At 62.0% G+C, this 16481-nt stretch overlaps 5 protein-coding genes across 5 annotated transcripts; 4 read left to right on the top strand and 1 right to left on the bottom strand.

Moving 5' to 3' along the window:
* Nucleotides 1–37: 37 nt before the first annotated feature.
* VTJ83DRAFT_6467 (uncharacterized protein) lies at nt 38–1017 on the top strand (the record flags this gene model as incomplete). The annotated part of the gene is made up of 5 exons (XM_071013181.1): nt 38–58; nt 130–142; nt 258–647; nt 724–804; nt 884–1017. The coding sequence occupies 5 exons, from the start codon at nt 38–40 to the stop codon at nt 1015–1017; spliced, it is 639 nt and encodes a 212-aa protein (XP_070864094.1).
* Nucleotides 1018–1806: 789 nt separating this feature from the next.
* VTJ83DRAFT_6466 (uncharacterized protein) lies at nt 1807–2915 on the top strand (the record flags this gene model as incomplete). Its single annotated transcript, XM_071013180.1, has 3 exons — nt 1807–1937; nt 2011–2228; nt 2311–2915. 3 exons carry the CDS (start codon nt 1807–1809, stop codon nt 2913–2915), a joined length of 954 nt encoding a protein of 317 aa, XP_070864093.1.
* Nucleotides 2916–4729: 1814 nt separating this feature from the next.
* On the top strand, nt 4730–7315 carry VTJ83DRAFT_6465 (uncharacterized protein; the record flags this gene model as incomplete). The annotated part of the gene is made up of 5 exons (XM_071013179.1): nt 4730–4763; nt 4821–6363; nt 6463–6526; nt 6607–6874; nt 6933–7315. The coding sequence occupies 5 exons, from the start codon at nt 4730–4732 to the stop codon at nt 7313–7315; spliced, it is 2292 nt and encodes a 763-aa protein (XP_070864092.1).
* Nucleotides 7316–8189: 874 nt separating this feature from the next.
* Nucleotides 8190–10441, top strand: VTJ83DRAFT_6464 (uncharacterized protein; the record flags this gene model as incomplete). The annotated part of the gene is made up of 2 exons (XM_071013178.1): nt 8190–8206; nt 8401–10441. 2 exons carry the CDS (start codon nt 8190–8192, stop codon nt 10439–10441), a joined length of 2058 nt encoding a protein of 685 aa, XP_070864091.1.
* A 1001-nt stretch (nt 10442–11442) lies between these two features.
* VTJ83DRAFT_6463 (uncharacterized protein) lies at nt 11443–12628 on the bottom strand (the record flags this gene model as incomplete). Its single annotated transcript, XM_071013177.1, has 3 exons — nt 11443–11648; nt 11723–12407; nt 12503–12628. 3 exons carry the CDS (start codon nt 12626–12628, stop codon nt 11443–11445), a joined length of 1017 nt encoding a protein of 338 aa, XP_070864090.1.
* Between the last annotated feature and the right edge of the window lie 3853 nt (nt 12629–16481).

The following is a 16481-nucleotide window of genomic DNA, read 5'->3' as shown; positions in this document are numbered from 1 at the left end:
CTTTCTTGTTCAGCACCATTTATTTCACGACGCAGCCATGGCGAACGACGAGTACGATGTGAGACTCCCCCCCTCCTCTCCTCCGCCTTTGTTCGCCCGTCCTCGCGCTAACCCGCCCTGCCCGGGTAGTTTCTATTCAAAGGTGTGCCTAGCCAGACCCCCGACCCAACGCCGCGCGCCGCGTCCACCACCGGGCCTCCGCTCCCCGCGTACGTCCGCCTTGGAGCGCGCCAGCTGACACATGGTCTTTCTCGTAGTGGTCCTGATCGGCGACTCGGGCGTCGGCAAGTCCAACCTTCTCAGCCGGTTCACGCGCAATGAGTTCAATCTGGATTCCAAGTCGACCATCGGCGTCGAGTTCGCGACGAGGTCGATCCAGATCGACGGCAAGACCATCAAGGCGCAGATCTGGGATACGGCCGGCCAGGAGCGGTACCGCGCCATCACCTCGGCCTACTACCGCGGCGCCGTCGGCGCCCTGCTCGTCTACGATATCAGCAAGAGCACCTCGTTCGAGAACGTGACCCGGTGGCTGAAGGAGCTGCGCGATCACGCCGACAGCAACATTGTCATCATGCTCGTCGGCAACAAGACGGACCAGCGGCACTTGCGAGCCGTGCCGACCGAGGATGCCACCAAGTTTGCAAGTACGTCGTTCCCGCTCGGGCGGTTGGAGCGGACAAGAAATGGGAGGGCTGACAGACACGCACACGCGCACAACAGGCGAGAACGGTCTCTCCTTCATCGAAACCTCGGCCCTCGAGGCTACCAACGTCGACCTCGCGTTCCAGAACATCCTGAGCTGTAGGCCATTTCCTCTCCGACCCCGTACCGCGCGCGCGCACACACACACGCACACAAAAAGCTGACCCCTCCATCCCAGCCATCTACGAGATCGTGTCGTCCAAGAGCCTCGCCGAAGAAGCCGACGCCGGCAAGAAGTTCGACCCGAGGGAAGGCAACAACATCTCGCTCAGCCAGGAGAAGGGGAAGGAGGAGGCGAAGGGATGCTGCTGATACCTGGTCCCGGCACGGTTACGTTGGCGTCAGTTATGCTTGCTACGATTTGGGGGAACTGCTTTTTCACGACCTGATGAGCGGGGAGGGGGGCACGGATCTGCTACACCTTGGGACGTTCTTCGAAAGGGGGAGGGGGGGGGGTGAGAGGTTTCTTCGACTACCGATGTTCATTGTGTTTTTTATTTTCTGCTGTGCCTGTGCTTGGTAGTTGGGATTTCGAATGGTGTCCGGCCCTTCTTTATTACCTACATACACATGACGAGACATGGCGAATTGACGGGCTACCTAATACAGAGCTGCTGCGATGGATCCTGTCTACTATAGACCTACGTGTTGGCCTGGCATCACGCCCCATCGCGACGCTCCGTCGCCCCGTCGCTCCGTCTCTCTCTCAAAGCGGGGCGGCGTCGGGCGATCCAGAGACCGCACCGGACGGGACACGCAGGGTTGTGCAACCCACCAACGGTCGGCGGCGTCGTGGGGATTCCGCATGGCGAGCGGGCGTCTTGCTCATGGGATTGCTGCCCTTTGCCCGAGCCTTGGATCGATCAGATTTTGCTCAAGTGTCATGTCTCAGATACGAACGAGCCAGGGACCCAACCCCTGTCCAGGCACAGGCCGATAATGCGATAAGGCTTATCGGCGAGTGGGGCGCCAATCGGCCGGCCGAACTTTTGAACTTTTTCTGGATGGCTTGCATCGCGACCGGGCCCGTCTTGGTCTTTTGCCATGCAAAGAGGTCGCCGGGTCCCCGCCACGACGACAACACGACCAGCATCACCCACGATGGCAGCCGTCTACAAGTCATTATCCAAGGGCTCCTCCAAGGAGGACAAGGAGGCCGACAGCCATGCCGCGGCGGAGAGGAAAAACAAGCAGAGGGTGCTCGTCCTCTCTTCCCGGGGCGTCACGTACAGGTACGAGAAGGCTCGATCGCATCGACCGTTCGCCGGGAGCCGGGAGCCGCATCTAACCCGAGGGACGAAACAGGCATCGCCATCTCCTCAACGACCTAGCCTCGATGCTCCCGCACGGCCGCAAAGACGCCAAGTTTGATTCCAAGTCCAAGCTGTACCAGCTCAACGAGCTGGCCGAGCTCTACAACTGCAACAACGTGCTCTTCTTCGAGGCGAGGAAAGGAAAGGACCTGTACATGTGGTTCAGCAAGGTGCCCAACGGGCCGACGGTCAAGTTCTTTGCGCAGAACCGTGAGTCGACGCCGCTCCTAGAAGCGAAAAGAAAAAAAAAAAAAGGCTAACCAACGCTTGTTTGTTTGTCGGTTCGTTCTAGTGCACACCATGGAGGAGCTCCACTTCCAAGGCAACTGCCTCAAAGGCTCGCGGCCGATCCTCTCCTTTGACGGCGCCTTCGAGAGCGAGCCGTACCTGCGCGTCATCAAGGAGGTCTTTATGCAGATCTTTGGCGTCCCCCAGGGGGCGCGCAAGTCCAAGCCCTTCATCGACCACGTCATGTCCTTCAGCGTGGCCGACGGCAAGATCTGGGTGCGCAACTACGAGATCCGCGAGGTCGAGCGGGCCAAGGGCGAGGCCGGCAACGACGACAACGGCGACGAGCCGGACAAGAAGCCGAGCAAGGGCGGGCCCAAGGGCGGCAAGGACACCGACATCAACCTCATCGAGATCGGCCCGCGCTTCGTGCTCACGCCCATCGTCATCCAGGAGGGCGCGTTCGGCGGGCCCATCATCTACGAGAACAAGCGCTTCATCTCGCCCAACAAGATCCGCGCCGAGCTGCGCAAGGCCAAGGCGGGCCGGCACGTCGCGCGCATGGAGCAGCAGCGCGAGTCGCTGGCGAGGAGGAAACAGCTGGGGCTGGACGACGGCAAGCCCAAGAAGGAGCCCGCGGGGCTGGACACGCGGGATTTGTTCGCGTAGGGGATGAGCGGGAGGGGTGGGTAGGTGGCGGCCGGGAGAGGAACGGACGTTCTGGGGTTTTTTGTTCTTGTTCTGGGTGGCGTTTCGGGGTTCAAGCTGGCCTGTTGCCAAACGCAATTCACTTTGTATGTAGGAATGCCTCTATTGACCTGGCTCATGGGGTTCCCATCGCCCTCGCGCCTGTGGATGCCAACCGAAGGACGATCTGATACCGCCCTGCTGGTGACCCTTCTAGTCTCTTCTTTTTTTCTTTCGAGGCATGTTCTGCAGGGACCACACATACAGAAACAAAGCAGGAAATGAAGGACGGTATGGATCTCGGAACCTTTTTTCCCGCCTCGAACGGGAGATCATGTCTAGTTTTGCGATCTGAGTTGGAAGTCTTGAGGCTTGGCGTTGGGGACCTCGTCTTGCCCGTAGTATGCTGCGGAAGGCTTGAAGACGTCCAGGCGATGACGCTGAATCCTGAAGTTTGGTGCCAAAACCCTGGCCAGGGGCACGATGCCCGCTTAGGTTGGCGGACCGACCATTTGCTGGAGACGGGGGGGGGGGGATACGTGCCGATGGGTGTTTTCACGGCCGTAGTGGCGGTCAAACTAGAGCTTCGGTGGTCTTGGTTCGGCGAGAATGAGCCCAGCGTCAAGGGGCCAATAGGGAATGGTGCAGCGCAGCGTAGAATCCCTCTCTGCCCTCTGGAAACGCAACAATAGGAACCCCTGTTGTTGGATGCCAAAACGACCGGAACCTAGAGAAAGCGAATGCACTTTTTCTTGTCTCTTCTTCCGATCTGGGTCCTGCCGACGTTCCTCTTCTCATGCTTCCGTTTTTGCTTGTAAGTCGAGGCGGGCTACAAGCTTTGGCGTGTTTGGCGGCCTTGCAGCGCGCTTATTTTGTAGGCGGCCTTGGCGGGCACCCGAATCTCATCTCGCCCAGCCGCTCTCACTCGCTCTCCCTCACCATCCACTCTCCCCAGAACGACTGGAAGCCAAGGCGAGCCACGCACCGCAGAGCTAGACGTTGGCAACCGCGCAAAAGAAACAGCCCAGAAGCCTCCGGTTTTGCTTCGGTACGTCGTCCGTCTCCTTGCCCGGTGGTCCTTTTTTTCCATGTTGGATTGCATTGCCCGTACCAAGAGCGCGGCATGCGACAAGACGGCCTGAGATGAAGCCGTGCAAGCCGCGAGTCGCTGCAAAAGCGGTCCGGTCCGAGCTCCCTCTCACATTCGCGAGCCCCGGGCCCGGTGGCCCGGTTCCGAATCCCAATCCCCTTCCTTGCCAGCGTCGCCGACCGTGCCACTCCCTTCTTTCTTGGCCTGGTTTCTCGCACGAGAGCTGTCTTCATTCATCGTTCATTCGTTACCTATCTAACCTTGGCGGCGCAGGAAGCTTCAAGCCCTTTTGGCGAGCCTCCCTACCTCACACGCTTCGCGGCGGCGCAACGGAGGAACTTACACGCTGCGGATTTCGCACCTCGCTGCAGAGAGAGCCTCCTGCTCTCCGTCGCTTGTTTACCATCCGGGACTTTCATTGTCTTGTGTGCCAAGGGTATGTAGGTGCTCGGTTCGCTGGTCTTCAACGAGCGATGCTGTTCGGCCCGCTCGCTGGCCATGCGTCGTGCTGCGGCGGCCGCCGGGATGGGCCTCGTCGTGGTCAGGGTTCCCGTTTCTGTCGCCTTGGTCACCCCGATGACGACTCCCCATCTCGATGGGCCTCCGCTCCCAAGAAGAACAAGATCTCTGGCTGACCGTCCGACGCAGAGTCAAGCGCTGCTGAATCCGCCGTCGCCGCATCGTTCCTGCGGCCATCAAGCCCAGGATGGACGACATCGACAACGATGTTGTCATGGATGGTGAGGACTGCCGCATGGCCGATGGTCCCTCTGCCCCCAGCGCCAACGGGTTTCTAGATCCGACGACGGCGGAGGACACGTCGTTCCCCAGCGCCAGCACAACCACCACCACCGCCACCACCACCACGACCAACGGCCGGAGCGGGGCCGGCACCTCCGGGCAGCCGGACGATGAGGAGCAGGACCCCACCGAGTATCCGGAGCATCTGCGCCGGCGCGGCATCTTGCCGACGGGGTGCTGCTACGACGACCGGATGAAGCTCCACGCCAACGCCGACTTCGGGCCCAACCCGCACCACCCGGAGGACCCGTCGCGCATCGAGTACATCATGAAGACGTTCAAGAAGGCGGGCCTCGTCTTTACGGGGTCCGACGCCGAGCTCCTCCGCATCATCCAGACCAACCCGACCAAGTACATGTGGAGGATCCCGGCCCGCGAGGCCACCAAGGAGGAGATCTGCACCGTCCACCACCCGGGCCACTACATGTGGGTGGAGGCCCTGTCGCGCAAGTCGACGCAGGAGCTGCGCGAGCTGTCGATGCGCATGGACCAAGGGCGCGACTCGCTGTACGTCGGCAGCATGACGTACGAGGCGTCGCTCATCTCGGCCGGCGGCGCCATCGAGACGTGCAAGAGCGTCGTGTCGGGCGTCGTCAAGAACGCCTTCGCCGTCATCCGGCCCCCCGGCCACCACGCCGAGTTCGACGCGCCCATGGGCTTCTGCCTGTTCAACAACGTGCCCATCGCCGCCAAGATCTGCCAGGCCGACTACCCGGACCTGTGCCGCAAGATCCTGATCCTCGACTGGGACGTGCACCACGGCAACGGCATCCAGAACCTGTTTTACGACGACCCCAACATCCTCTACATTTCGCTGCACGTGTACCGCAACGGCGAGTTTTACCCGGGCAAGCCCGACAACCCCATGACGCCCGACGGCGGCCTCGAGCACTGCGGCGCCGGGCCCGGGCTGGGCAAGAACGTCAACATTGGCTGGCACGACCAGGGCATGGGCGACGGCGAGTACATGGCGGCGTTCCAAAAGATCGTCATGCCCATCGCGCACGAGTTCAACCCGGACCTGGTCATCATCTCGGCCGGCTTCGACGCCGCCGCGGGCGACGAGCTGGGCGCCTGCTTCGTGTCCCCGGCCTGCTACGCCCACATGACGCACATGCTCATGTCCCTCGCCGGCGGCAAGGTGGCCGTCTGCCTCGAGGGCGGCTACGATCTCGAGGCCATCTCCAAGTCGGCCCTGGCCGTGGCCCAGACCCTCATGGGCGAGCCGCCCCCGAAGATGGAGATCCCGCGCATCAGCCGCGAGGCCGCCAAGGTCCTGGCCAAGGTCCAGGCGTACCAGGCGCCCTACTGGGAGTGCATGCGCGCCGGCGTCGTCGACGTCCAGGAGATGCAGGCCCAGGGCTCGTCGCGCCTGCACGACGTCGTCCGCCGCGCCCAGCGCCAGGTGCTCTCGGAGAAGCACGGCATGCTGCCGCTCTACATCCAGCGTGACGTTTTGTTCAAGTCGTTTGAGAACCAGGTGCTGGTGACGCGCGGCATCCAGGGCGCCAGGAAGATCTTGATGATCGTCCACGATCCGTGAGTGGCGGCCCCTCCCCCTTTTTTTTTTTTTTTCCGGGGGCGAGAGGTTGGTTGGTTGGGGGGAAATGATCCTGCTGACCGACGTTGGTGTTCCAGCCCCGAGCTTCACGCGCAGCCCGACCCGATCGACAATTCGCTCGAGCCGCACAACGCATGGGTGGTGAGTGGCGGCCTTTTTGTTGTGTTTGCTGGTCATGAACAAGAAAAAAAAAAAAAAAAGTCTAACGCACCGTTTCGCAGACGGACGGCGTGACTCGCTACGTCGACTGGGCCGTCGAAAAGGGCTTTGGCGTCATCGACGTCAACGTGCCGCACTACATCACGCATCCCGAGGACACCGACTCGTTCACGCCGCGGGCCGACGAGCGCACGATCCAGGCGCAGGTCCAGGAGCTCATGTGCTACCTCTGGGACAACTACCTGCAGCTGTACGACCAGGTCGAGGATATCATCCTGGTCGGCGTGGGCAACGCCTACCTGGGCGTCAAGGTGCTCCTGATCAACCGACGTACGTCTTTCTTGCTCTTGAACGTCAAGGCCGGCCGAGCTGACCCCTTGCCCTGCAGTCGATGTCAAATCCCGCGTCGCCGGCGTCGTCAACTTTGTCAACGGCTCCCTGCGGCCCGTCAAATCCGACGTGGATTCGGACCTGTCGGCCTGGTACAAGGAGCATTCGCAAGTCTACGTGGCCAACGACCACGCGTGCTGGGCCGACCCGGACCTGACGCGCAAGGTCATGAAGCGCCGCTTCGGCAACGTCATCCGGTCGCAGGCCAACGGGCTCAGCGCCATGATGGCCGAGCACTTTTCGGACGTGCAGCAGTTCATCCTGGAGAGGGTGAGCTTTGAGGAGCCGGGCGAGGAGGAGATGGCCGAGGAGAATCATGGTGGTGGCGGCGGTGGTGGTGGTAGCGGCGGGGCGGCTGCGTCGGGAAGGAGGACCGGGTAGGCGCCGGTTACGCCGTCGCCGAAGCGGCCGAGGCCGGGTCCAGAGGTGGCGGACAGCAGCTCCAGCAGCGCCGCCACGATCGCCACGGGTGGTCACAAGAGAAGAAGGAGGCGTCGCTGAGAGGTCGCACGAGGGGGGTTCAGCCGTGTGAGGGAACGACGGGACTCTGCAAACGTTTTGTTTCGTCGTGGGGGATTGGTACCGTCGCATCTACGCTAGCGGGTGAAACTCCAGGCCAAGTACATAGTGGTGAGAGGAGGGGGGGGATCTTCCAGAGGTGGTGATGGTGGTGTGTGGCTGATGGGTTGGATTGTACGATAGGGACCTGTTGAGGGGGGTTGGCGTTCATTGACCATTGAAAACGGCTTGGAGAATCTCAGAGTCAGCTTCCTTCGTTTTGTTCATCCGGCTCACGGTCCATGTGTAGTACACAGTCCACAGTCCACCGTATGAGTGAACCCATGAGCCGAGTTGAGGATTGAGGTCCATGATGGATGATGCATAACTACTTGCAGTACTATAATACTATATGTAGGTGATGACACAGTACAGCCATACCGTGCCACCCCATCGCCTGCACCGTATGAAGGCCTTGTTCCTCTTCCGCGGCGTCTTCTGATTGGCCAGGACCCCCCGGCTTGCATGGCAGCCCCACTGCGCGTCACCCGCGTCAAGTCCCGTTCTGCAAAGCGTGGGAAACTTCCATTCCTGGGCCTTAGGGGAGCGACTTCATCATTCCTCTTTTCAACCTTTCTCCCCTCCTCCACCTTTTTCCCCTTCGGCTTTGACGTCACAAGCCTTTCTTTCAACCACAACAACACCGTTCAGCCCCCGGAAAACTCATCGCGACAGCTCACGACGGGATTAACCCGCCATGGATCGAGGCAGACCGTACGTTTTCCTTGCCACCGTTGGCTCCCCCCCCCCTCTCCTCCCTCTCTCTCTCCTCCCCCCTCCTTGCACCTGTTCCGGTTCTATCTTATCGTGCGTCGTCGGGCGACAAAGCCTGACCTTTGGGTCGCTGCCCCGGAGCATCTTTCTTTTTTTTATTCATGGGCGTCGGCTAACTCGTCATGACTTCGCAGCCGGTACGGGGATGGAGAAGTCCGGCGTTACGGGGCCGGAGAGTCCTACCGACCGTTTAACCGAGATCGGTCACCACCTCAGCGCCCCCGGAGCCCCCTTCGAGACCGCGACCGCGACCGTGCCCGCTCGCCGCCCCTTCCGCCTCCCGTGAGCGATAGCTACGTTCCGGGCCGCTCCCCGCGCCGCAGATCCCGCAGTGCCGACCGGTTTCGACGCGACCGCTCCCGGGACCGAGATCTTCGAGACAGGGACAGGGACAGGGACAGGGACAGGGACAGGGACCTCAGGGACCAGCACGGCGGCGAGCGCTGGCGCCGAAGCCGCAGCCGCAGCCGGGCGCGGAGCCCTCCGAGACGGCTTTCGCCGCGGCGTAGCCCGCTTCGGCGCACCCCGCCCCGGTTCGTGTCGCCCCCGCGCCGAGACGACCGCGGCATCGATAGGAGGGACGACAGGCGAGATGATCGGAGGGACGACCGCGGCATCGATAGGTGGGAAGACAGGCGCGACGAGAGGAGGGATGACAGGCGTGACGAGCGCAAGGACGACCGCGACGATCGCCCCCGCTCGCCCGTGCGCAGGGACTACGACATGCGAGACGTCAGGAGGAGGTCCCGCTCGCCGTTTGACCGGGACAGGCTGCCGCCGCGCCGCGATCGGACGCCCCCGAGACGCCCGTCGCCGCCGCGCGGTGCGAACACGTACCGTCCGCGATCAAGAAGCCCCGATCGACGGGACGCCGGCGACCGCTACGTGGGCCCGGCCTACCGGCGCCCCTCGCCGCCGCCGCCGCCCTCGGCACGGGAGCCCGCCAACGCTCCACCACCCATCGCCTCCAGGCCTGCCTCCGGCCGATCTTCGCCGCGACCTACCTCGGTCCGCCGCGACGACCGCTCCGTGCCGGCGTCCCCGGCAAGGTCTCACGCCTCGAGCGCCCTCGCGCCGCTCTCGGCTACGGTCCTGACGGTTCGTGAGACTCCCAAGCAGCCGCCGCCGCCGACGCCGACGCCGTCCCAGCCCGCGCAGCAGCCGCCGGTTCCGGCTCCCCAGCTTACCCCGAAGCCGCCGTCGTCCGCAGATGCCAATTCGACCCCGGTCAGGTCGCCTCCACGAGGGCCCGCCGCCCTAAGGGCCCCGCCCACGGGTCCCGCCGCGGCAAGGAGGGTCCCGTCGCCCGCAACGCCTCAGGCGTTGCCGTCACCGCGCGGCCCCCCTCAAGGTCCCAGCTCGGCGACCCGCCCTGGCACCACGAGCCCTCCGGTGCCCCCGGCCGGACCGCGCGGTTACGTCCCCCCGCCGCGCGGTAGCAACTTTCCCGCCCGCGGCGGTGCCGGCAGAGGCGGCTTCGGCCCGCCGCGCCACTCCGTCTCGGGCCCGAGCGGGACCGGCTCGCCGACCCTCCCGCCCGCCGGACCCGGCGGCGCTGGCGCAGGCGGCATCCCGACCGGCCCGCGCGCGCAATCCGCCGCCCCCTCGGCCGCGGGCTCGCCCTCGCTGGCCGCCGCGTCTGCGGCCGGCGGCTCCGGCGGCCCTGGCGGCCCCGGCAGCAGCAGCAGCAGCAGCGCCACCCCCGCTTCTTCGGCCGCGACCCACGCGACAAAACCCTTCAATCCCCCCACCGGTCCGTCCTCTTCTTCGTCCTCCTCCCACCCTCACTCCCACCCCCACGGCGGCCACGGCGGCCACGGCGGCCACGGCGGCCACGGCGGTCACGGCGGTCACGGCGGCCACTCCCACCACGCCCACGGCCGGCCGACGCTCGCCCAGACCCTCCTCAACACCCTGCCGCCCATCGTCCCGGGCGGCAAGCTCGACCCGTCGGCGGGGATCCCGCCGGAGCTGGACCCGCACCACAAGCGCCTGCGCGACGAGGAGGAGCGCCTGCGCGAGGAGCTGCGCGCCAAGCAGGAGCGCCTGCGGCGGAGCCTGCGGGCGTGGGACCGCATGGAGCGCGAGAGCCGCGCGTTTGAGCTGCGCGGCGAGATGAGCGAGCGGAGCCTGAGGAGCATCGCGGGGGAAGGGGTCGGGGGCGCGGCGTTTTGAGCCCGCAAGGCAGCCAAAAGGGGGATTTCTTGGTGCGGTCGGGAGTTGATGGACGCCTGGATGGACGCCTGGATGCATGCATGGACCGTTGGGGTGGCGGAGAGGAAGGCGATGCCATGATCAAATGGATACGCGCGCGCGCGCACGCGAGAGAGAGAGAGAGAGAGAGAGAGAGAGATGGAAAGAAATGATGAGGGAGTCGGGCGTCTTGGGATGCGCATGGGTTGGGGTGCTGCGGATGGGTTCACCTTGTCGGAGTCTTGTATTTTTTTTCCTTTCTTCATGGCGTCGCGTTTGACCATTCTTACGGTATTATTTATAGTAGACCATTGTCTCAGTCCTGGGGGTTCATTTAGAGCATTGATTACCACGCTTTGACGTCATCAACGACAGCCAACCCTTTTTTTTTTTCTTTTCTTTTTTACCCAGCTATTGACCTGCGCCTTGTTGTGTTGCCCCTCCCTGGTCTGGTATATTAATATCTCTTCTCAAGGGCGAGAGTCGCATGGACGACTGCTGGAGGAAAATACGTCGAGAGCAGAGGAGCGAGGCATTGATGGAGACTCCAGGATGGAGGAGAGGCTTGATCAACGGGATCGCTCCGAGAGCATAGGCGAGGGGCATGCGTGCTTGTTGTTGGAGACAGATCCCCATATTAGCTAGTTTGTTGTAGAGCGGCGAGGCCTGGCTTTCTTTTCCCATCTGCGACGTGGACAGAGAAAGCAACCCGCGACTAGCTATGAGAATGTCAAGGCATCTTTGAAATTTCTAGCTTCTTTCACAATGGTGAGACGATCTACGCCCACATCTTGATCACGCAAACAACCCGAGAGAATCACAAGGACACACAAGAGTACAATTTTGGGACTTTTTTACATTTTATTTCATGATCATAACTACCAAACCGTGTTGCCTTTCCCGTTGAGAACTATGCCCGCCTTTCCTAGGTCCCGAGGTAGCTCAACGAAGCCCGCAGATGGCCTGAAAGCAGGTTGGCGAATTTACTGCTTGCTAGCATCCACCTTGGCAACGTAGGCCAGGAGGTCCAGGACACGGCGGGAGTAGCCCCACTCGTTGTCGTACCAGCTGACGAGCTTGACGAAGTTCTTGTTGAGCGAGATGCCGGCCTTGGCGTCGAAGATGGACGAGTTGGGGTTGCCGTTGAGATCGCTCGAGACGACCTCGTCCTCGGTGTAGCCGAGAATGCCTGCGTGGCGGGTTGGTTAGCTCCCGTCTTGCTTCTCATGAGGATCGACAAAGGATGCGCGGGGCAAAGCTCACCCTTGAGAGGGCCCTCGGCGGCCTCCTTGACGGCGGCCTTGATCTCGTCGTAGCTGGCCTCCTTGGCGAGGCGGCAGGTGAGGTCGACGACCGAGACGTTGGCGGTGGGGACGCGGAAGGCCATGCCGGTGAGCTTGCCGTTGAGCTCGGGGATGACCTTGCCGACGGCCTTGGCGGCGCCGGTGCTGCTGGGGATGATGTTCTGGGCAGCGGTGCGGCCGCCGCGCCAGTCCTTGGCCGAGGGGCCGTCGACCGTCTTCTGGGTGGCCGTGTACGAGTGGACCGTGGTCATGAGGCCCTCAACGATGCCGAACTTGTCGTTGATGACCTTGGCGAGGGGGGCCAGGCAGTTGGTGGTGCACGAGGCGTTGGAGATGACGGCGGCCGAGCCGTCGTACTTGTCCTCGTTGACGCCCATCACGTACATGGGGGCATCGGCCGAGGGGGCCGAGATGATGACGCGCTTGGCGCCGCCCTTGAGGTGGGCCGAGGCCTTCTCGGTGGTGGTGAAGACGCCCGTCGACTCGACGATGTACTCGGCGCCCGTCTCGCTCCAGGGGATGCTGGCGGGGTCCCGCTCCGTGTAGAACTTGACGCGCTTGCCGTTGATCACCAGGTCCGAGCCATCGACCTCGACGGTGCCCTTGAAGAGGCCGTGGGTCGAGTCGTAGCGGAGCATGTACTCCTACGATCCCCGAAATTGGTCAGTCCCCAGCTGCGGGGCACGCGGGTTGCGGGGTCGGGGACGACGATGACGACAACGAAACCGGCCAGACTTACAGCGTACTTGGGCTCAATGAAGGGGTCGTTGACGGCAACGATCTCGACATCCGGGTGCTCGATCGAGTTGCGGAAGACGATGCGGCCGATGCGGCCGAAGCCGTTGATGCCGACCTTGACAACCATTTTGATCTGAGAGGGAATGGGTGAGTGAGTGCAAGGGAGCAAGTGGGTCCAGCGAGGACGACGGGATGGGATGGGCGTGGGGAAAGGTTGCGGAGCACAATCAATGGATGTTGGAGGAAAGGGATGGGGAGAGGGCAAGACGGGGTGGTCCAGGGCTTTTTAAACGCCCGTGGTGGCCGGTGAGCGTCGGAGACAGTCCGGGACCGGCAGCGCCTGCGCCAACGCGAAAGAAATCTTGCGGTTCGCGTAGGTCCGATACAGGCGAAATGAGGCAGTGCGGGGTTGTATCGTGGGGAGCTGGTTGTCTTGGTGATGGATGACGACGAGGACGGAAGCTTACCTGAAGGCGAGGGGAATCGGGTCCGGGGCGACAAATTGGAGCGTCTCTTCTGGGATGTTGGGTCCTGGAAGAGAGACGACAAACAAAGCTTTTGCAACAGCAGTCGAGCCGGTTTGTGGGATGATGGGAAGAAAAAGAAGGGAGCGTTTGGTCTTATGGTGGCATGAGCGACAATAAAAATGCCGTACCCCTCCAAGGCGGGGTGGTGCTTCTCGGCCGCACTTGCATCGCAAATGGCGCTGGGGTGGGGCCATGTCGATGAGCTTCCGTTCCCTTCGTTAGCGCGTTACTCGCCCGACCTATAGCACGTTCGGTCCTCCCTTCCGTCCTTTTCTTCATTCGTGTCAAACGGAGCCATTGGCGGCGTGGGGGCCACAACGTCGCTCTGACGGCGTTGCATCAAAACCAACAGTCATCAGATCCAAACACGTCCAGGTATCTTCCTAGCTGCGCGTTGCTCGGGGGGGCGCGCCCTGCCCAGACAAATCGCCACGCCCCGGAGCTCCGTCACCGGGCGAACGTCATTCGCGCCGGTTCAGCCGCCTGCTTTCATAATCCTACCCATCGGCCAATTGTTCCCCGTTTTTTTTTTTTTTTTTGTTGAGCCTGTGTTAGTCGTAGTCCGTGCAGACACCCAACCCGTCCAGCCTCGAAATATTACCGCAAGCCAGGTCTTCGCATTGCTGGCTGGGTGCCATTGCCGCTCGATGCGGGTAGCTTTTCGCTTCCTCCCTTTCGGAGAGGCCGTCAAAGCGGGCGCGCGTTAACCTCGGAAGTCCGCGATGCCGGCAAGCTGAGGACCCGGGCTCCGGCTAGGTACGGGCAAGCCCACGATAATCTCGGCCCAAGATCCACCATCCCCGGACATCAGGGTTCCTGGTATGCCCGGGACTCGCCCGCGTGCCCGGTCTTGTGTGCCGTGCTGTGCTGAGCCTGTATGCCTTTTCTTGGCTTTCGGTCTTGCAGGCTGCCTGCCCATCTGCCGCATCTTTTTCCTGCCCCACGATGCCATGGCGCATCCCGTCAGATCGGGCCGTTCCAAAGCCAGAGAGCTACGTCACGCCACCCGCTTGGGATCAGTCGTTCCCAATCCAACATGGTCTTCAACACACGTGGTGTACGGGCCGATGGTCGGGCAAACCGCCGGCTCTGCTGATGCTGAAGAGTGAGTCAAAGGGCTCGGGCTTGCTTCGTCGTCGCCGTGAACCCCCATGCGTTGAGGTCTTTTTCGCTTGCTCGAGCTTGGGGGTTTGCCTTTTGTGGAACAGCGCCCAAGAAGGCACGCTACGCTGTACATACATGGAGGCCAGAGGAAAAATCACGCATCTGCCCGGCCTTGCCGTGGACAAAAGGGCATTTCCATCGTCCAAGATGGCAAAGCTTTGCATTTTCCCATGCCAATGGCTGCTGCTCATGAAGGTGGTGTTGGTTGAAGTGGCCCGAGGGGGGTCGTAGAGATATGCCGTCGACGTCATCCTGGCCTGAGCTTTTCGTACCCCTGGTCTGGACCCACTTGACTCTTTTCGGAAAAGGGAGCGTGGGCGGCTCTTGGGGGGGGGGGGGGGGGGGGGGAAAGAGCCCGGGGTGGGGCAGACGTTGGTCAACGACAACTATCAACTCAGCAAAGAACCACGACGCCATCATCGATGCACAGGTTTCCAAATGGCAGCGAGTCCGTACACGCAATGACGATAAGGCACACCTCTCAGCGCCGTGTTTTTATCTGGGCTGTCTTCCCAACCGTAGAGGCCCTCATCACGCTCAGGGGAGGGGTAAGCTTCATCGCAAACCGCACCTGCTGTTGTGATCTTACGAGGACGCTGCAGGGCAGTGACGAACGGAACAGATAAAGGGACAGAGCTTGGCATGAGATGCGCCTTCCCCTAGGACAAGAGAAAAGCCCAGCACTGAGCAGTAAATTTTCTTTTTCAGCTCTCGAGACCCGCCTCCGTTCCCACTCTCTGGCTATCTTCATCCGGTACATCAGGTACACGTTGACAATCCCAGGATCTCGGGTCCCCAACTTCTACTTGAGCATCCTTCCTTTGCCCTCCTCCACCTTCTCCTGGCCACACTTATCGTCGTCTCCCCTTTCTTCCTCATGATGACCTTTTTTTGACTTGCAAGCTTTGCGCCTCCAGGAGGCAGATCACCAAGGGAGCTCAGACAACCCAATCCACAAAATCAGACATGCTCGAATTACCTAGGTTGTCTCTATTCTTGTCTCCGTTCCAACCTCTGTACCACTCCAGATTTATATAAGATACCTGCTTTCAATGGCTCAGATACGGCGTGTCCCTCGGTTCGTGCTATGTCAGCGTCTACTCTAACCCGCCATTCCATTGTCCTCGCTATTGTTTGCGGCGCACATCATTCCTCCACCATGTCTCCTTTATCGGCCGTTGTTATTCGTTTTCCTGACCGCCAGGCCTTACTGAACCCGAGCCGAGACACCACCCAAGAGACTCAGACATTCATCACTGACACAGACACCCTCACCCCAGAGCTCTCTGCACTACCAATCGACACCGCCAACCACCCCGTTCACTCCTGAGACTTGTCACAAGCAGCCTGAGCGAAATCGCGCAACGCCTGGATATTCAAGTCGACGCTCTCCCACAACTCGAACACAAACGCCTTGGAGACCCGATCCCCGTCAAGCCCAAATTCCTTGGCCACCTCCTCCAGGAAGTGGATGCCCTGGGCCGAAACCAAGCTGGCTGTTGTTGGACACGTTGCTCTGGTTCTGCAGCTGCCGGTCTGGCGTCGAGGTCATCGAACTGGTTGGCAGCATCTACGCGGTCGCGTTCGCGTCGGGGGAGGCCGTAGCGGAGACGACGACCTGCTCCTCCTGGATGTTGGTGCTGGTGCCCGCGGAGGGAGAGGCGGCGGTGGTGCCGACTGGCTGCAACTGCTGCAGCGGAAGCTGGTAGGCCGGCGTGAGCAGGTGGTTGATGTGCATGGCTTGCTGGGCCGCGGGGTTCAGGTTCATCGCCGGCTGAGTCTTGGACTTGCGACGCCGTCCGGCGGCGGTGCCGCTGGCCATGGTTTGGTCCAGCGACGGCAGCTCGCTGCTGTTGGACGCCATGAGAGCACTGAACCGAGGATCCAGCGGGGCGTTGTCCGCGTCGGAGGGGTCTGATTGAGCCCCGGGCGTTGCTCCAACGGCGGCGGCGGCGGCGGCGGCGGTACCCGCTGGGCTCCGGGCTCGGCCACTCTTGGTAGCCGAGCTGTTCTTGCGGCTGCCGCTGGGCTTCTTTCGAGGCGGAGCCACCATGTGGGTGGTAGGCGTGCTCGTTGGCTGCGCCTGGATGGCGTTCGAAATGGTTGTGTGGCTGTCGACAGCCGAACGCGAAGGCGATGTGTAGTTATTCGACACCTCGCGGTACACCGCGGTCATGGCCCTCATTGCGATGGCCTTGTCCTCCTTGTTCAGCTCAACAAAGAACGGGTGGCCAAACACGGTGGACTGCTCTGTGGCCTCTTCGAGGGCCATCCGAAGCAGCTGAAAGG

The sequence above is a fragment of the Remersonia thermophila genome, chromosome 6, assembly GCF_042764415.1.
Source record: "Remersonia thermophila strain ATCC 22073 chromosome 6, whole genome shotgun sequence".
Taxonomy (NCBI): Eukaryota; Fungi; Ascomycota; class Sordariomycetes; order Sordariales; family Chaetomiaceae; genus Remersonia; species Remersonia thermophila.
Note: the sequence above shows the minus strand (reverse complement) of the source record. Positions and strands in the feature narration are given on the sequence as shown.